Source organism: Mercenaria mercenaria, chromosome 11 (assembly GCF_021730395.1).
Source record: "Mercenaria mercenaria strain notata chromosome 11, MADL_Memer_1, whole genome shotgun sequence".
Taxonomy (NCBI): domain Eukaryota; kingdom Metazoa; phylum Mollusca; class Bivalvia; order Venerida; family Veneridae; genus Mercenaria; species Mercenaria mercenaria.
Window position 1 is genome coordinate 7,217,382 of NC_069371.1, and position 22,105 is coordinate 7,239,486.

Consider the following 22,105-nt stretch of genomic DNA (forward strand, 5'->3'; position numbering starts at 1 on the left):
GCCATAATTGCAAAGGAAACGTATGCCGCGTATTACAAAATGTTTTTGAAATTTTGTGGAATAAGTTTTAGTATTCTTTTTATATTCACACTTTTCTCAGTAGCCGAGTCTCAGAACTGGAGAGGGTATGTTTACTTTTTTATTTCTTTAAATTTGATATAAAATCAAACTTATGTCAATACATTTTTAAGTGATTATTCCAAGGAAAGTTAGGAGGTAAAAAACTAAACACTAAAAAAGTTAATGATTATTAAAGGCGACAGTAAAACTAGGCCCCATTTTCACGAAAGAACATAAATAATTACTACGGTAAGTCTGTTATTTCTGATTGTTATTAATGATTTTTTTCTATAACAATTTATTTATAGCTAAATTATACTATGGTTAGTGATTTTTATCTGCAGTAATTATCATAGTCACGCAAATATGATATACGATACAAAAAACTTAAGTATTTGCTTATGTATATTTCTTATGTATATGCTTCGTTTTCTGCAAAACTCAGATTTGTTGTGTTTTGATCTATATAATAGACATACACGGTAACATTGAAGACACATAAAGGACAAAAAAAAAAAAAAAAACAAGCAACTGAAATATTGGACTTAGCTTAGTAGTTACTTAAGTTTTTCCCTTGAAACTATTAAAATTGTTATGCCCGAATTTCTTTAGACCATTACGAAAAAAGAACTTAAAATATGGATGATACTTTTTATAGCTTTAAAATGGCAATTATCGTATAAATATGTTGATTTTACTTCGTGACGGTATAATCCACACAGTTTAGATGGTGTCGGAAGTTGAAACTGATCGTTACTACATTGATTGTACGTCCAGTGTGAAAGTTTGTCCAGATTATTACGCAGTCTTTAAGAAATATGTTTCAATGTTTTGTTTAGTGATGCTATTTTTGCATTGTTAAGTTCAAATTTACGTGACATAAAAAATGTTTATTCCTCCTTTTCAAGGAAAGTTAGCACAAAGCTGAAGAAATGACCAAATGTAGAGTTATACGATTTCATTATATAAGAACGCAGCGTGATCTTTAATGAGTGGGGTGTATGATTTCGGATAAGTCATTTCAATAAGCCAGGACATAAATTGGAAGTGACGATTAATCACTAGAACTTGCATTGATGGGTGAACGGGAAAGAGGTCTGAGTGTATATTAATAAAGAATTGAAGAGACATGAGTTTAAAAAATCCCCCAAACCTACATATATTTTCCTATATTTAAAAGACAGAGCCATATTGTAAGTTTGATTAAAGTTACATGCGTGTGAATATCTTACAGCAAGTGAATTAGTCACGTCAGTCATCGGGGTCAGAATGTTCGAGTGGCTGTGCGTGTTTATAAACATGAAATACTTTAAAATGACATTGTTAATTGAAACAGTGCATTGTAACGTGACGTTAAAAAGTTTGTTACCTCAACAGTTCAACACCCGGTCGCTAGCTGACATTGTTATTGTAGCCCCAAAAGTTTCTTACGTTGCGTCAAATTGAACATTGTGAAAGAAAGAAAACACAGGATAAACGAAAAAGAAAGGATGCCACATTCAAAGACTGCAGCCATACACTCATAAAGATACACAAAGCTCGGTTTACTAAATTCTATTGTGGTATATATTTGGTTGTGTGTATGCCTTTAAAATACGTACTTGTTTTTCATACCCGAATGGAAACTACTGATGTAGAAGGGATGAGTCGTATTACTCATACGGACAGAAGTAAGACTGCTTTTAAACAACGGGTTTGGGCACAGGAATCTACTTATAAATCAATAAAAGAATTTGTAATAGTCAATAGAGCAACCACTGTTTTATTTTAATACAGTATTTTAGTACAAATGTTTAAAGCACTAAATTTGGTTTAGAGAGCTTGCCGCTTGGTTTGTCAAGAAGTAAATTTATCAAGTGTGGTATTTTCTATAAGGCATAATTACATCTGTAATTTATGTAGACAAAATTTGGCTATAGCGACTGATCTGCTCAATTAAACATTGTGTAATGATAACAATAAAGTTGATAGAGTCGATGCATTATAAACGGTTAAACGCGAGGAAAGAAAAGTGAATAAAACGAAGGTTTCCCTTTCATATTGCGGAAGTTAGGATGTTAGAAAATGATTCAGGGGATGGGTGTGGTGACATGATTAACCTATTTTTTTCTTTCAATACTCATCTGTGATTTATCTTGTTTTAAGGGGTTTAGATACGCCCTGGAAACTCTCTTACACATTTCACATTGCTGGACCGGTAGTTAAATTATCATTATATTTAAATTTTGTCTCATCCGTGCTGGTTGCACTATACATTTGACAAGACACAGAATAGAGTTGATCGCGTGACTATTTTCGTAGCCATTTTGCACCTACATATATATAACATACACTGTATTTTAATAAGTTAATTGACTTGAGCAAGGGTAGATATAGTATCTGTTACTGATTACAAGTATATGTGTATATGTATAACTCTTTATGGAGGAGAGGATAATTGAATGAAATTTTGAATATTATTTTTCTATGACATTTTTGTTGACTTACGTAATTATCTAAGATCATTACATTGAATTTAAACTTATTTATTTTAATGTTTCGCACGACAAACTTGCAATTCGCTTCAAGACTGCTTTCGAGATTTTTGACCAATATTCGCGTCTCTAGACCGCGATTAATTAGCGTCTTACATGTGACAGATTTACAATTATTTTTAACAATTGATACTGCTGTCTTGACGCTTATTCAGCGAAATCTCTTGAATTTACGCATTGAGAGCAAAATAAAATAATATACGTTCTCGTAAGTAGTGGGTATTCAATCTATTTTCTCAGATAAAACAGTGGGAAAAATTGCTTAACATATGTTCGGGGTTTCTATTCTATGCTGTAATCAATTTAAGATGCGTATGCATACTACGTAGGCAATATACACGAGTCAGATTTCTAAGACATTTAATATATTTTCTATGTTTATTTAAACAAATTTATTTTGAAAGTAACAATGCATTAAGCAAAGACGCGTTTACTAAATTGTTTGGCAATATGTTTTGAGTAATATTGTAATTAAAAGCTTAAGAGCTATGCCACCTTTCAAATGCGAACAACGAATTGCAAATAATATGAATACGGCAATTGTACATTGGAAGATCGATTTTTTCTATTGAACGTGTTATTCAAATAAGCCGTATTCGATTTCACAATAAAATATTTTTATAATTGGCGTAGTTTATATTGAAAAATAATTTGAAAACACCACTACCTGTTATTGCTACTTAAAATAGATTCATTTTCAAAATGCTTTGTTCAATCTTGAAACATGTATAAAGTTTCAAAACATTGAAGCAATAAAAGAAATATAATTTTTTATTGATTTATTCAAACACGGTGTTATATACCAAGTTTATTATTAAATTCTCAGTATGTACAAAGCATAAACATGAGATTCACATTCTAATAAATAACAATAATAATAAAGACACATGATCAATAGAGGACAACTCTTATTCAAAAAAGTGAAGGAATCATAATTGGGGTTGTATTCAAAATCAATACAGTAATTTATTACACATCATATCAAATTGAGTAATTAAGATCCAACATTTGGTTCTAATTTTAGTGCCTCGTTACCTATTCTATAATTAGAAGTTTTAATTACCTCATCATCCATCATTGGCTAGGTTTTTGATTGGTCAGATTAATTGCACGCGCTTAGAACTGTGTTCCAAGTATAAGATATTTACCTTCTGACTTCCTCGTCGTCAAAGACCGGTCATGCGTAAGTTAGAACGTAATACAAATCCGTGCTACTTATCAAAAGTTTGTGGTGTTGACTTACATAAATTTATTGGGTTTGTCTAGTTGTATTATTCCTCGGACACAGACGTCCGTTATATTTAATGATGTGAATGGAAATTCATCTACCTTCTCCGTAAAGGAACTATAGTAAGAAATAGGAAACAAACTGGATCTGCGTCTCAGAGACTGTCTGAGGATGGAAACATTTTGACACTGAAATGATTAATTTGAGCACCAAAACGTCTCCTTATGCCCCACGTTTCACTGTCTGTGAAGCCTGTTTTATGCAAACATAATCTATTTATACAACTGTAGAATGTTTTCATAGAACAGAGCTCTTTGTGCTGGTGCAAAATTAGTTAGGTACACTGATTGTAAAATCAATCATAACTGTATGTAAAATATAAAGCAGAATCACACACCGATGCCCTTTCAATCGTCTTAAAATATTTCATTTATAGTATATATACAGCTTTGCTCAAGTTGAACATTCGTTTTATTTGATGCTCACAAAGACAAAAGTTTTGACCCGTTTCTAATGTCCTTCAACATTCGTTATACTTTTAATAACAAATCCTTTTTGAGTGTATCACTATTGTAGAATATAACATTCGAAGCATCCATGTTTTGTCGATGTTACGTCGTCGCTTTATTTCGAAATATTAAGGGGTATATTAATGAGTAAACGCAGTTGTGGTCACCATTTGCGTGTCAAAAGCTGACATAACTACAATCCGTCGTGACGACTCGATGTCACGATAGGCATTGCTTAGACCTATTGACAAACTAAGTGGCAAGCTGCAATATTAAACTTAAAGTGACTTTTTCTTAATGAAATGTTTGATAAAGCACATGTATACTATATGTTCCTAAAACGTAGTCTCCCTACCGGTGCAGACACGCTCATACACAGATAAACAAACATACAATTAAAAAGTAAAACAACAACACAGTGGGGCACCGCCGAAGACATAAGCAGGAACGCACGCACGCACGCACACAAACATACATACAAGCAGGAAAAAACAATTGTCGGGCAACGCATTAGGACGGCCGGCGACAAAAATTATGGTGGGCACGATAACCCATTTTGTAAATTACTAAGCCCAAAATATCTATAAAGTGCCAAAACCTATAAATATACATTCCCACATAAAACTTATTTAAATAAGTTAATCACATACAAACTACGTATATTCTATTGCATTCTATTGAGTACAACCTTCTGAATACTTCCTCTTCTTTAAAGACAGGTCATGCGTTAGTCAAAATGAGAAGTTAAGCAATAATTCAAGCATACGAATGTATTTATTGCAGATTGAAATTCACACAAATAAGTCTGATTTTCGATCGATAAATTTTAACTTGGTTCAATGTTTTCCGACAGTTTTAATACATAGCCGTACAGTTTTTAAAAGTTGTTAATCAGACTTTTGGCAAGTACTGGATTAGTTTGTAACTTTAATAACTGGTCAATGACATTTAATTATGTTGCCTGAAGCTAAATTTTTGCTATCCCGGTTGCGCAGTTTAGAGTTATCTTAGCATTAGCATAGCTTTGCTAATCATACTTAGCCCTATGAGTGTTATGAATATAAGAACAATTGTATTAAATTTGTCAAAGATGTGCATTGACAATTATATATCATATATTAAGCCGAAATGTATAAGAAGCAAGTTTGTATAATAATTATTACCTCCATTTGCCTGTCATGATTGCGCAACAATTATAGAATGGAAAGCAATAAAGCAGGATGCTACACTCGGTTTTGATTTAGATTGTTAAAATATCCGAATATCTATCAAATACAAATGTAAAAGTGGAAATTATATTGCAATTAAAAAAAATACACTTTTGTTTTGCATTTATTTCCTATTAGATAGGGAAATATATTTGTAGCAGGGTATAAGTATAAGTGCACCCTCATCCTTTACCCTGCTACATACACCTCTTCATTTAGACTTTGTCTATTCATATCTACTCGTAAGCGTAAGTTATTTTGCTTTTTTTTAGATATAAATGTTAAAGTTATTGTTGTCTGTTCGCCTTTTGTATGGCCGAGTTCATATACTCAAGAAATCCTTAATAAAGAACTAAGGTGCACAATTAATCAATCGCAATTAAGTGATTGGTTGGTTTGTACACATTAACATATTGCAATGAACAAATCTATACGTGCTGGGGAGGCTGCGTTTTTTGAAGTTGGATATTATCCTTGTTTTGTTTTTGGAATTCAATGTTTTAGTTAGTGGTCAATTGTTATCAAGTGCTTGAAACTTTTAACATGAAGCTCAACAGAGTATTGCGTAAATGTAAAAACGCTACCGATATTTTGACATAGCCAAATCATGTCCTCGAATACGTGTACATAAAACAGCATGAAGAGAAAGTTTTCTGATTCAACCATGTTAGCGAACAAAATTCACATTTGTCGTTTGTTTTCGAACAATTGCATCTTCAAGTTTCGTTTTTCAGTGTTACAGTAATGTTGAAACATCCTTTGAATAACATTGATTGAATGTGGCTAAAACACAAAGCATTTTGGTCAGGAAAAATAGTTATATTACACTGATGTTTGTTCTGTTTAAAAGCGGAAATATTAGTTTCCTTTTTGTTTTAAAGGTCTTTTATAGCGACATTGTCTAACTGCGACAGTATCTAGGGATTACATCGCGCGCCTTGTAGTATTCCTTTAAGCACGCAACCTTCATCTTCACACGCGGGTAATTAAAAAAGAGCAGGACATTATTTAAATATCAAAGTTTAATGTAATATAAAATGATATAAAAGTACCTGACATGTTTGTAATCCAGTTAACATGAATAATGGAAGTCGTATTGTTTCAGTGAAAACATTTTTATCTCTCTTAATGAGAGATATAGACGTGCGTATGCCGATGGTTGTAAATGCTATCGGTGTTTGAAATACCATCCATACTGTTAATGATAATCAGCTCACTGGTTTGTCAATTTTTCTTTTGCATTTTATTTCTGTTCACAGAAATTTTGTTTTGTATCTGGTTAATTATTCCGTATGTACTTGCTATCACAATAACTCCTGGTATATGAAGCAAATTGTGCGGCTTCCAACTTTTTACTGTATATTATAACTAAATCTCTAAATGAGTAAACCTCTTCGAAATGTTAGAATGAGACTGTACTAGACTGGACTCCAGCTTTTGGATAACAACCATCTTTCTTTGAAATTGAAGTTTCGGGATATCATAAACATCAGAATATGCGTTTCTGTCACAATTTTTTTTAGAAACTGATACAAAAGAATCAAACCTAGGTTTCGTCAGCAATAGTTTAAACGTTTTTACCATCTTGACCAATACACCACGGAGGAATTTATACTGAACAATCGTACCACCGTTTATATAAATCTTTATCATTGAGGCAATTGACTTTTGTACTCCCTGACAAACGCATTTCAGATTTGAAAAACAGTTTCGATCTAATTTGATAACAGCGTCGTTTCTGTTTGACTAATTTCTCATAGAAGTTGAGCCTTAAATGTATTAGGCACATGTTAAAAATATACATACTTTACAATTCAATTATTTTTTAAAATATATTTGGGTACCTTTTTCTCTTGAAATATGATATTACAATGGCGCGTTGGTATCATTTATAATTTGCGAAATATCAATTCAGATATACCGTGCCTGAAACATTTTAAAACTTCCTGGTCTTTATATAGGTATATAAAACAGGATCAGCTCTTCAAAGAGGCCACACATTCACAAACATTGCAAAGGAAACAAATACCGCAGGTGACAAAATGTGTTTGAAAAATTGCGGAATAAGTTTTAGTATTCTTTTTATATTCACACTTATTACAGTAGCCGAGTCTCAGAACTGGAGAGGGTATGTTATTTTTTTTTTATTTCTTTGAATTTAAATTTAAAAAAAAGATCGAACTTTCTTCAATAAGATTTTAATTGATTATTCCAAGATAAGTGAGGATGTCAAAATAATAACACTAAAAAGAAAATGATTATCAAAGGCGACAGCACAACCAGAACTGTTAAAAACGCCTGAATTTCACAGAAAAAGATGATTCCTTTGATACTTTTTGGATATATGTGGCAATTATCGTATAGTTTTATGTTGAGTTCACTTCAATAGGGTATGTTCACACTGCTTAAATGTTGTCGAAAGGGGAAACAATTTGTTCCTACTTCTATGTTGAAAGTCTAATTTGAAAGCTGATGTACAGATTTTACCTCGTTTTAAAGAAATATGTTTTTTTATATTTTTTCTTTCTTTTAAATTATGTAGTGTTGCTTTGCTAAATTCAGATCTACTTCCATTATCTCTGAAAAAATCAGAAAGTTTCTGTTCCCAAGGATAATTAAAATATTGTTGTCCCCTTGTAAAATGAATGCCATTTGTAAAGAAATATAAAGATAAATAATTACTGAAAGTTTCGTTCTGCATAATCATGTGAAATTCCAGCACTGGGACATTATTGCAAATGCATGAAAACGATGACACGTAACAGTGTTTTGATAATAGGGAGTTTTTAAAGGCGCTAAACTGTCCAAAGGTATGTCCTCTTTCAGTCCTGTTCTGTACCAGTAAACTGACAATTACGTTTTGAATAATATAAATGTTTGATATCCTTATCAATTTTCATGTGAAAAAAAAAAACACTTTCTTTCTACAATTTGTTTTATGTTCGATATATTTCTTCAAAATGTACGACTACGGATTAGTCATGTCAGTTAGCCAGGAAATGAATTCGAAGTGACGATTAATCACTTAAACGTGTATTGAGGGGTGAATAGGAAAACCCCCAAAACTATAGCTCTTTTCTATATGTAATTACAAAGACAAAATATAAGCATTATTAAAGTAACATGCATGTGAATACTTTATAGCAAATAACGCATTGTTAGTGAATTAGTCACGTGAATAATCGGGTCACAACGTCCGAGTGGATGTGCTTGATACTTTAAAACGACAATGTCAGTTGAAACGGTGCATTCAATTGTACATCTGTCGTTAGCTGACGGCATTACCACGGCTGGCAAAGGTATAGCTACGCATCAACTGAAACATTGTGAAAGAAAGTAAAAAAGAAAGGATGGCACATTCAAAGACGGCAGCAATAATGATTAAGAAGGTGGATGTGATACCATGATTAACCTATATAATATTTCACTAGTCATTTATGATCTATCTTGTTTCAGGGTTAAGGTACACCCTGTAAAGTCTCTTAAGTAAATTTCAAAAGCTATTAATTCCAAACATTTGGACCTGCAAATTGCTCGCGTGACTATTTTCGTAGCCATTTTACGCCTATGAAATACAAATATATATCATATCTTTATCGGTTAATTGACTTGAACCAGGATAGAAGATTGTGGTGAGAGAGTATCTATTTCTGATTACATAGTAGTAAATACAAGTGGGAGGAGTGGATAATTGTATGAAATGTTCAACGTTATATAGTTATGGCCTTTTTTGGTTTACTGATGTGATAATTTAAGATCATTACCTTAAACTTAAACTTATCTATTTTGTACTTTCTCACAACAAACTTTCCTTTCGCTTGTAGACTGCCTTCGAAATTTGTGACCATTATTCGCGTCAAAGTCCACTTTGAATCAAGGAGTTGGAAGCTCTACCTCTTCCCCACTATTTCCATTGTTATTATTCAAAACCTTTACAGCCTGCGTTTTGATATAATTATTATCATAGCAAACAATATGACAGATATATAATTATATCAGTTAGTACTACTGTCTTAACGCTTATGCAGCGAAATCTTTTAAACTTACGCATTGACAGTAAAAGAAGATTAAAGATTAAACGTTCTCTTAAGTAGTGGTGGGTATTCAAATTATTTTCACATACAAAACAGTGGAGAAAAGTTGCATTACCACGTTGTCGGGTTAGTTTTATGTTGTTTTAAGATGCTTATTAATTGCGCAATATGCTCGAGTCAGATTTTTAGACCTTAAATATATTTCCCATGTTTATTTCAACACATTTATTATGAAAGTAGTAAATCATTATATAAAGAAGCGTTTTCATCCCATATTACTTAATTGTTCAGCGACATGTTTCAAGTAATATTAAAACTAAAATATTGAAAAAAGTGGATAAGAGCTATTTCATTTTTAAGATGCGAACGCCGAATTTCAAATAGTATAAATACGGCAATCATATATTGGAAGAACGATTTTTCTTTTGAAAATATAATTCAAATTGTACAATATGACATTTTGTTTCATTGGTGTAGTTAATATTAAAAAGTAAATTCAATACACCACTACCTGTTATTGCTACTTAAAACAGATTCAATTTCAAATTGCGTTGTTCAAAATTGAAACATGTATAAAGTTTCAATATATATATAAATGCGATCATAAAGCACACTGAAGTGATGAAAGAAATGTAATCTTTTTATTGATCTTATTCAAATACGATGTTATATACCAAGATTAAACTATTAACCTTATCACTTCCTTGTCGTCAAAGACCGGTCATGCGTAAGCTAGAACCTATTACAAATCCGTGTTCTATTCAAAAGTGTGCGGTGTGGATTGACATAAAATGGTTTGATTTGTCTAGTATTATTCCTCGGTCACAGACGTACGTTATATTTAATGATTTAAGTGATAGGAAATTCATCTTCTGTCTCCGTAAGAGAACTATAATAAGAAACAAACTGGATCTGCGTCTCAGGAGTGTCTGTAGATGGAAACATTTTGACACTGAAGTGATTAATTTGAAAACCAAAACGTTTCCTAATGCCCCATGTTTCACTGTGTCTGAAAAGCCTGTTTTATGCAAACATAACCTGCAGAATGTATTTATAGTACAGAGTGCTTTGTGCTGATGCAAAATAGGTTAGGTACACTGATTGTATAATCAATCATAACTTTTAAATATAAAACAGAAGCACACACCGATGCCCTTTCAATCGTCGTTATGATAATATCATTTATGTTTTTATAGTATATATTCAGTTTTGCGCAAGTTGAACATTCGATTTATTTGATGTCCACAAAGACAAACATTTTGACCGGTTTCTAATGTCCTTCAACATTCGTTATACTTTTAATAAAAAATAATTATATAACATTTTTGTTGATGTAACGTCATCGCTTTATTGGTATGATAATGCGTAAACACAGTTGTGATCACCGAGTGCGCGGCAAAAGCTGACATAACTCCAATCCGTCGTGACGACTCGGTTTCATGATAGGATGAAAATTGTTAGCCTTGCTTACTTTGTGACCTATTGACAAACTAAGTTGCAGGCTCAGAACAGGTTATTGCAATATTAACCTAAAGTGACTTTTTTTTCTGAATGAAATATATTTGATAAAGCACATGTATACTATGTTTCGAGTTACCAGTCTTTGTAAGATAAATTCAAATCTAAAAAAGGTCTACATGTAGATATTTTCAAAAGTACTATTCTACTACTTTCCAATATTCATGGCAGTATGCAGAGAGATACAGGGTATGTTCAGTTTTATTTTCCTGTATGCAGCAAGCAGTGTAGCCACAAGTCTTGCAGTTTTTGTTATGTTGCACAATAAAAGTAACACACGGGCGCAGACTAGCTTTTCACAAAGCTTACCTTGAAGTGTGATTACGTTACAGGATATTGAAAATTCATAAACCAACACAGTCTTGTCAAAACATGTTTAGCTTTAATAAGCTTCTTCAGTTGACAATATATGAAATAATTACAGTATAATTTAATTAGACAAGGAAGTTTTAAAGTAGGTTATGATATAGGTAACTTCAGAACGAAAGTCAAGGCTATGTGATGCGAATTCAGTGGAAAGTAAAAGATACGTGTAAACATTTTTTTTTTGTTTTAATTTGCATAACAATTTTTGAAGTATTCGGATCACGCCTCTTCCGCATTTAAATTTGTCAACGCAGTCTTCAGACCTTCTAAGCCAGCTAAAACAGTGCACAGTGTAGGAGAAAACTACAAAAATATTGAGTGGCAAGTGCATCTTCATCTTGCAACAAATCGAGAGAATATGTATTCATTAAAAAAATATCATACTGTAAAACACGAATTTACATGTGCTTAAAATATCAGTTTACGCTGTTTTAGTTCTCAGTGCAGATTGTTTTTACTCATGAGAAATATTGCGAATATTGCGAAAGTATATGGAAATTGAAATTTCAGATGCGTTCTTTCTACCGCTTCATATCTTGAAACCTAAACTCAAAGATGGACAAATTGCAAATTGACTCGCCTCTTTTGTAAATTACAAAGCCCAAAATGTATATAAAGTGCCAGAACCTATGAATATACATGTACATTTAAAACTTATTTAAATAAGGTAAGGATATTCAAACTACGTATATTTTATTGCGTTCCATTCAGTACTATCATCTGATCACTTCCTTGTCTGGAAAGACCGGTCATGCATAAGTCAAAGTTAACGTGAAGATATACAAAAATTCATGGATATGAATGTGTTTATTGCGGATTGAAATTCACAAAGATACGTCTGATTTTAGACCGTTATATTTTAATTTGATTCAAAGTTTTCCGACTGTTGCAGATTTCGGCAAAGTAATGCATCTGTTTAAAACTTTGGCAACTGGTCATTTACATTAAATCATGTTCACTAAATGCTTAATACATTTTAGATTTTCGCCGGAGATATCTTTAAACTTTAATTTTTCTATCCCGGTTGCGCAAGATAAATTTTTTTAGCATTAGTATAAATTTACTAATCATACTTAACTCATGGAATATTATGAATATAAGAACTATTGTATTAAATTTGTCAAAGATGTACAATGACAATTATATATTAAGCTAAGTCAAAAGAAACATGTTGTTAAAATAATTATTACCTCCAGTGTTCAGTGTTGGGTGATTTACTTAAATTGGTACTGTTCCAGCAATATCGGCCTGGACTGGATGCTGGGGAGGTAAAAATGACGCCTACCTTGGGCTCGGCTGGAAATAAATTGTTCACCCATTCCAGGTGGGGACTTTCGTCTACCACCCACGTTAAACAAGAAACATTTTTGCCGATGACCAAGATTTGAATAACTTTGACTGATCGTGGCTAAAACACTTTGACAAAAATAGTGGTTTTACTCAGATTTCTATCCTGTTAAAATCGAGCATAGCAGTTTTATATTGCTTCGACAGTTTAATATCATTTGTCTGACAAGATAAACGCACTGTAACTGTATCTAGGGAATAAATCGCACGTCTTGGAGTATTCATTACATGTAACGTTTAAACACGCACCGGTAATTTACAAAAGGGCAACCAGGTTCAGTAGGTTTAAGGCTAGGAAAACGTTTGGTTTGAAACCGAGTTGAATTTTGGACATAGGTGGGCTGTGGACAGCGTAGTCTCTCAGGCGTGCACCGTATGCTCATATTTACAGGGGTCTCGGATCTGTATACCCATTCAAGGTCGAGTGGCTCGTGATTAGTTCTTCAACATGTTCTGTTTGAAACATAGCTGGTAAAATGTAAAAAATATAGGTTGTTTGATACCAGCTAATAGTACTATAAGGACCATATATTGACTTGTATATCTGTCGGAGTTTTAGTTGATTTATGTTTCAGGCAATCATTTACGAATCATTGGTCAAACTAATCAGAAGCAAGGCACCTTGAGACAAAATAAAGTTTTATACCAATCAGAAGCAGATAGCTTAAGAAAAATTCTGTATACTCTTTGATAAATAAGTAACTTTTTTATTCATTTATTTCATATTTCAATATCTTATAACATGGTGCATAATATACATATATAAAACAAAATAATTGTAATCTGAAAAGTAGATCCCTCGGAAGCACCGAGAACAATGCAAACAGTGAAAATAGCAGACTCGGTTTGGTTGAGTCTGTTCATGAGCAGTAATGGAAAATGCAACACTGCTCACGCCCCCTAGCACCGGCTTAAAGCAGTATTCAATCTTCGAATCTATATGAGTTGAAATCAATGATCCCGAAGGACCAGAAAATATAACAACACTGAGATGAAAACTGGTTTGGCAACATGAGACAAAGATGGAAGTTAAATTGCATTAAATGATAAATGGTATTAACACAGATAAAACTGGCCATAAGTTATAAAAGGTTGCTTTAATAAGAGATTTACAATAAAAATGTATCATTCAAATAGATAGCTTTGATTAAAAATATCTGTATATAATTAGAAGGAAAATAAGAAATATTAAACCATGTCACAACATTAAAATACAAGGATGACTCAAAAAATGGAAACTAATCCTTATTTTTATTGGGGTCCTTTATCAAAATGTAGCTGACACAAGAAACAACAGATACTTTTTTATAAAACGGAAGGAAAATTGGCACTATTAAGCTTGAGGTCATTATTATCACAGACAGAAAATTGACTATCAAAGAATTATCATCATTCTCCACAGACTATTAAAGATGTAAAAAAATATCTATATATTTTAGAAACAATTACCAAAACATCAAACAACAAGATATTGATTCTTATTGGACAATTTATAATATTACAGGAAAAGACCTAAAACCTCAGACACCAGCTAACAAATGGGCCTTTGACAACGGACTTAAAATGAGGAATACTCTTAGCTTCTCTTAAATGCTGTGGCATTTCATTCCATAATGAGCAACCCTGATATGCAAATGACCTCTTCCCAAAACCTTTAACCTTGGGCAGACAAAATCTTCCAGTGTCTGCAAATGATTCATTGGAAGAATTAACCGAAACTCTTAACCTAGTGGGATAATTATGAATTGAGCTTAGTAGAATGAAATGCTCTTTAAGGTAACCTGGTGCTTTACCACTAAATATTTTGAATACATGACACAACATGATCTGATCAACTCTTTTCGAAACAGGTAACCAATTCAGCTTGACAAAATGACCCTGATCTATATGAGCTCGTGCCTCCAGACCAAACACAAACCTGATCATTTTATTTTGGGTGACCTGTAGCTTATTTCTAAGTTCCTGAGGCAAGCTGTTATACCAAACTGTACAAACATAATCAAAATGACACTGGATAAGAGATGTTTTTAATAACCTTTTAGAATGTGAGTTAAGGAATTTACTTTTCCTGTACAAGAACTTCGATCTAGTATTAGCCTTCTTAATAACTGACCTAGCCATTGAATCAAAAGAAAGACTTTGGTCAAGAGTGGCTCCAAGATACTTAAGGAGGTAGGTTACCTTGTTACCGGGGTAAATTCAAATTAGTTGAACCGCAGCAATTTTTTGTATTTCGTGTAATATGATATTTTAACTGCTACAATCTCAATTTCGTTTATCTCTGTCCCTTCAAGTTCAATTTTTATCCAGGTTTGAAGACCATGACCCTCCACAGGTATTTTATATTGAAAGAAGAAGGAAAATACGGATATTTAACACTTTTCAGTGTATTTTAGTTTCATTGATATCCGTAGAAGTCTGCATAATCGATCATTTTACTAGTATGCGCGTTAGCTTTCTAATATAAGCTTAAAATGTATATGTCGCGGGGCTCGTGTTCCATGGTAACGCATGTTCTCTCATTTTAAACAACTTTGTATAAAAACAGGGTTTTCGACGGCTTCAGTGCCATTCTGTTAATGACCAACATGGAATATTTAGGTAATATTATTAGCAAAATATCAAGCACTTTACATGGTACCCTATTTTTCTTAAAGTTTACAGTAACCATGGCAACAGAGATGTTTAAAATAGCTTATATCTTGCTTTTTGTCGTAATTTCTTATAAAACATTTTGAATAAAATTATTTTTCTTGTTAATGGAGCTTTAAAACATATTATTTCTAATGTAAGTTATATTTTCGTGTTATTTTCATTTATTCAAACAAATTTCACAGCTTGAAATACTTACAGCAGTACTCTTCGTCTGGCATTTTTCATGGAAAAATCGTTCGGCATGCTGCTATTATTCTCATGGATATTGTTGAAATGAAAATAAAAAGCCGAAGCTGTGTTCCTTAGATAGACCTGTGTCAATGCTTTTGAATTTTACATTTAGATATATAGGTCACGGGCCCCGTTTCCATGGTAACATCAATTCAATTCAAGAAATCACAATTTTCTACTGAAATTTGAACAATTTTAGAGCTTAGTTTTAGTATATAAGTAACAAATTATCAACGGAAACTGAAAAATAGGTATGACAAATAAAACTGCCAGATTTTGTATTTGAAAACGGCCGTAACAAGTAACCTTTCTCCCAACTATATTCCAAATAACATTGGTTACCATCATCCATTTTCTTACATTCCACAAAACATTTCAATATAACTACATAAAAGAAGCAAAATATTGATTATTATTCGGAGCAAAAGACTCAAAAAAAAAAAAATATCAGCAAATAATGGCTGTTCGAAAATAGTTCAAATAAAGAAAATGCACATAATTACGTATTTTCAAAATAAAAGCTATAATTTTTGCGCGGTAACTGACACGTAACGTTATGACGTCAGTGACGTCATTTTAAGGCAACATTGTTTCGAAGCGTTTCTATGGCAATTTATTCATTCATTCTGCATTATTAAACCATAAAGCATCAGATCGGAGACAGGGTCATGATTTGTTTTCAGAAGAATGTATATACAAACACATTTAGCTTGTCGTAAACGTTGTCGTAAATTGTCACGTTAGCTTCCGGTTGGATATGCGCACATACAAATACTAAGGTAACCTATCTCCTTAACAGAATCCTTTGCTACAATAAGTTGACCGTTACATGAAACATTTAAATTAGGTTGAGACTTTAACCTGGGTTTGGAGCCAAATAACACGGACTCTGTCTTACCCAAATGCGACGATAACTTATTACAAATCAACCACTGACTGAGGACATTCATTTTTGAGCTCAACAGTGATTCGATTTCTGTCCTATCTTTACCAGAAACCAAAATACCTGAATCATCTGCATAAAGGAGTAACTTATTCTTCACTGCACCAGACATATCGTTTACATAGATGAGAAACAACAAAGGGCCTAGAATATAGCCCTGGGGTACACCGCATGAAATAACGCTAGGTACACATGACAATAGCAACTGTTCAGCCCAACTAAACATTCTATGCTATATAGAAATTGCTAAAACGTACGTAGCTGTTCTTCACGTTTTAAAAATAAATGATGTTTTTGTATTTGTGGTTGTTGTTGCTGATAATGATGAGAATAATTAACTATAAAACTGTAGGGAAGAAAAGTAAGTTTCCCTTTCAATTTGGAGAACATCTGAAAGCGGAATTTACAGAATGATTCAGAGGAAACATAATTAACCTATTTTATCTTTCAATAGTCATATATGATTGTTTTTTTCAGGCGTTTAGATAAGCATTGTAAACTCTTAAATAAATTTCAAAACATATTAATTTCAATGCCTTTTTTTGAAATACATCGGAACTGATAGGTGTTACATTATTTTTCTTTTACCTTCTTAAGTTTTCTTTTGATACTATTTAATGTTAAACATAAACTTATTTATTTTGGAGTTTCTCACAACAAATTTTCATTTCACTTGAAGACTGCTTTCGAGATTTGTGACCAATATTCGCGTCTCTAGGTCGCGATTTAAGTCCGCATTAAATCCGCGACCTCACAATCAAGAGTTGAAGCTCTATCTATCCACCAGTATCTCAAATGTTACTATTCAAAGCTTTTACAATTTACATCGTTTAAATCATCATCATAGCAAACACGTAACCGTCTTACATGTGACAGATATACAATTTATTTCAACAATTTGTACTTCTGTCTTGACGCTTACGCAGCGAAATCTTTTGAACTTACGTCAGAAAAAAATCGGAACAAACCTGATCTACTTTAATAGATATTTGAAATTACTGACCCCTACCCAATTGTACATTTTCCATCAATTTCAGGCAAATGCCAGCCAAAAATATGTGTGGAAAATGTTCATTAAAAAACATGACCGTTTTGTTCAAAGGTACATTATCAGCCATAGTTTAATTATTTAGCATTAATTTCTGGCATGCATTTTGTTAAAAAGAAATATCAAAAAAATAAAAAAAACAACAACAAAAAACAAAAAGCCAACATTTTTTCAAAATGTCAGCTTTCCTGAAAAAAAAAACAACCTTACGTTGACAATATTCCCGTGTCAGAATTCTTAGACATTTAATATATTTCTATGTATATTTAAAAAAAAAAACACTTATAGTGAAATTTTCGTAGCATTAAATAAAGAAGCATTTTCAGCCCATAGTACTAAATTGTTTGGCAATATGTTTTGAGTAATACTGAAATACATGTAGATCTTTACAAGAGTAATATAGGAGAGATCGCCGTGACGTCACGCATTAACACCTGTTTATCTGGTGGTTGACAAAACAATTGTTTTTACATTGTTTATTTATGGGATCGGAAATTTTAATTTTTAATAACTTTTTCGTTTATTTAAGGATTTTTAAAATTCAAAAAGTTTTGAAATGCTTACGATTTCCATATTTTCCTATGCAATTATCTTTTAAAAATGAATTACCATTTTAAATGTCATATGATTTTAATAGCGGCGTAGCGATGTTCAAACTTTTTAGAAAAACACTGTAAGTTAAGCATTCATAATTAATCCAATTTATTTCGAAATAATAATTAAACGTTATTAATTAATTGCTTGTTTTATTATCTTTCCATTGATCAAAATATCATTGATATAATTTGTGTTTTAAGGAAGTTTAAGCCGTTAGAAAAACATCACTGTTTACAAAAAAACATGGACGCTCGGCGTCTGCCACCCGATCTCTGTCTTATCAGTGCTAAAAATAGAAAATGCAACGGATTTGTATACAAACACGATCTCTCCTATTCTTTATCTTCCCAATAGTTAAGAGTAGAGAAATTTAAGGTATTTAAGGCGTTTTATTTTCCTGGTAGTCACAAGTCTTGCAGTCTTTGTTATGTTACACAATAAGATTAACAAACGGGCGCAGACTAGCTTTTCACAACGCTAACCTTGTAATGTTATTAAATTACATGGTGATTTCAGTAGACAAGGAAGTATTAAAGTAGGTAGTGATACAGGTACTTCAGAACCAAAGTCAAGACTATGTGTTGCGAATTCAGCGAAAATGAAAATATTTATTTGGAAACGACTAGCCGCTTAAAATATCAACTAATTCATGCAATGAAATGATGCCACTCTGTAACTAAAGACAAGAAAATCTCTTTCATAAACTGAATGTCGAATGTCATCATGCGTTTGCATTCAAAACAAATTAAATTAAGTTTGCAGTCATATTTTTACACAAACTTTGATGCATCTTAATTTTGAAATACTTTATGAAGTATATATTTCTACTCAACCAGTGTTATTTTCACAATCAGAAAGTAACACAAGCAACATAAGCCTACTAATGAATATTTTGTTATACAATTAGATAAAATATCTTATTGTTTCGTACCTGATACAATTACCATCTTTACTGCATATGTCAAACATTTGTATGTCAAACGTTTTACTTCACATATTTTGCACCTAAACACTGCACTTTCGAGTTACCTTGAAGAAGGTCTGAACACTGTGTTGGCGGTTTTATTTCATATGAAAACCGCCTAATCATAAGATTTCTCATTCTTGTCTTCGTAATGTATTTTGCAGGTATAATTCAAGACTTAAATTCCATAGATATTAAGAAATATACCTTCAGAAGGCAGTATAAATCAAAGAAGTGATTGAACGTGGTGATACAGGAGATTACAGTACTGAAAATGAAAACGACGAGTACGTGGTAATTTTACACTGTCAAATATAAGGACGCGCTAAAATTAAGGGGTTTCATTTTTAAACCACCTTCACGCCACTTTCGTCGAAATATAAATTAGTCAGCTTGAATTAGTTTCAATAGTGTCTTAAAGCACCCCTTTGCTGGGAAGAGAGGGGAATATTTCTAGCTTAAACATACTTAAAGACATATAAGAAAGAAGTGATGATATTTATTAGTTTAGTTTGCATGACAATTTTTCAAGTATTCTTAAACACGCCTCTTCCGCATTTATCTTGTCAACATAGTTTTCAGACCTCTTAGGGCAACTCAAACAGTGCAGTAATATGGTGAAATCTGCAATAAGATTGAGTGGCAAGTGCATCTTCATCTTGCAACAAATTGAGAGAAAATGTATTTATTAAAAAAAGTAAAGTGACCTTAAATTGCCGATGTATGCAGGTTAGAATAACTCATCAAAGCGGGTTGTTGGTTTGTCTTTAACTGCAGTTTTCATATTTCATACATTCATGATAGTTTTCAGTTCGCATTAACATACTGTAAAACACCAATGTACACGTGCTTAAATTACCAGTTTGCGCTGTTTCTGTTCTTAGTGCAGACAGTTTTCACTCATTAGAAAAGATATTGCGAAAGTATGTGGAAACTGAAAGTTCAGATGCGTTCTTTGTACCGAGTGTTTTTTAACATGAAAAACTACCGCTTTATACCTTAACATAACGATGGACAAATTGCAAGTAACTCGATCCATTTGTAAATTCATATATAAAACATTTCCACTTAAAACTTATTTAAATAAGGTTATCCCATTTAAGCTACGTATACTTCATATTTCTAACAGGCATCTATCACTATGTCATGGTTCTTTTTGATCCTTAGGTAAATCTCTAATATATATTTCGAAGAGTGAAAAATGTCATAAAATGTTGCTTTAATGTAACTGTCCGCCTAAAAGAAAACATGTGTGTAAATATGTTTCAAATTATGCAGAATAGACGTAAAAAAAACAAAGACAAATATCAAACAGGGAATGCCACGCACCGAAAACGCAGGCTCCCCAAAACGAAACCCACAGCACGCAGACGTGCACACCACAAACACACACACACACACATACACACGCACACACATAAAACCAACACAAGAGGACAAAACGAACAAACAAAGGAACACAGTGGGGCAGCGCCTTGGAACGGTCAGTGGCAAAAACACCACTGGGGAGCTTAAACCGGTTTATGGTGCGCACCCAACCTCACTCTTACCCCCACCATGTTCCAAAGACACGGGACAGTGTAAATAAAAGTAATCCCCTCCAGGTGAATCTCTAACACACGTAATGGAAACAAAAAGGCATGGCATGTAAAACACAAAAATGCTCGTGTATAAATATATAAAAAGCAAACCTTTAGAACCAAAAACGTATGTACTCAATGCCTTTTCAGAAGACAGTGCAACAAGAGAAACACCCTTAAGGGCCCGACGAAACAGGCCAGAAGACAGATATCAAAACAGTTCAGTCCTGGTAGGATTTTAAAACTGCCTATCATAGAGTCCTCCCCCTCTTCCGCCAGACACAATCAAAGAGGGAAGCGTAGTGTCCAACTGTAAACGGGTTGAACGCTAAACATGCGTTATGTCTCAAAACAGTTGGGTCGTAACCTCTTTTAATAAAACGTTTTATAATTTTACCAAATACATTTGGAAAATTACCATGACCCAAGATCTTACGAAGTTTGTAAACCACATCCCCATAAAAAACGGGTTTAGAAATGCCTTCTCGCAGAAGTGTCTTTAAATTACTATTGAATTTTAAAACTAAATCAGAATTACGATAGTAAAATTTAGCAAAATATTTACGCAATTTGTAATAAGTCTGGTTAAAATGTAAATACGCAGTAGTAATAAATAAGTCTACGAGTATCAATCTGCCCATTGGTTTATCAGACGTTTGTGTTTTTAAATTCGTTTTTCTCTGTTCGGTTATAGCATGGCCGAGTTCAAGTATTCAAGAAATCCTTAAATAAGAACTTGGGGCCTGATTAATTAATTGTAAGTAAGTGATTTGTGGCTTAGTAATCAATTCTTTTAAATAATCAATTGTTATAAAAAGTGCTTGAAAATTATAGATAGTTTAAAGGTAAGAGTAGAACCCATTGAAACATTAAACATAGCAAAGAGTTGCGCAAGAGTAACGCTTACAGTCTTTTGACATATAGCCATTTCTTGGTCTTATATGTACATGGAACAGCATGAAAAGAAATGGGTTTTCTGACTCAACCATGTCCAGTGAACATAATTTACACGTTCTGTCATTAGTATTCAAACTATTGCATCTTCCAGTTTCCTTTTTCTGTTTAACACTAATGTTGGTTACGCCGGGTTCGATTCCCGGACGCGGCTGATATCCCGACTAGTTTACAGTGTTGGGTGATTTACATAAATTGGTACTTTTCCAGCAGTATCGGCCTAGTCTGAATGCTGGGGAGGTAGAAATGACGCGTACCGTGGGCTCGGCTGGAAATAAGTTGGGTGGGGACTTTCGTCGACTATCCACGTTAAACAAGAAACCTTTTTT

The 22,105-nt window shown here is 32.8% G+C and overlaps 1 protein-coding gene across 4 annotated transcripts in view; it reads left to right on the forward strand.

The window, feature by feature from the left end:
* The first annotated feature begins 6 nt into the window (after window positions 1-6).
* LOC123532684 (uncharacterized) overlaps window positions 7-22,105 on the forward strand; it is a 167,823-nt gene continuing 145,724 nt past the window's right edge. The window contains exon 1 of one of the 4 annotated variants that reach the window (XM_045314218.2): window positions 7-125. In XM_045314218.2, coding sequence (XP_045170153.2) covers window positions 40-125 — 86 coding nt within the window. In that variant the 5' untranslated portion in view covers window positions 7-39. Of the gene's footprint in view, window positions 126-7,516; window positions 7,668-22,105 lie in introns of those variants that run through there. The other 3 variants (XM_053518481.1, XM_045314217.2, XM_053518480.1) reach the window with 3 other exon arrangements.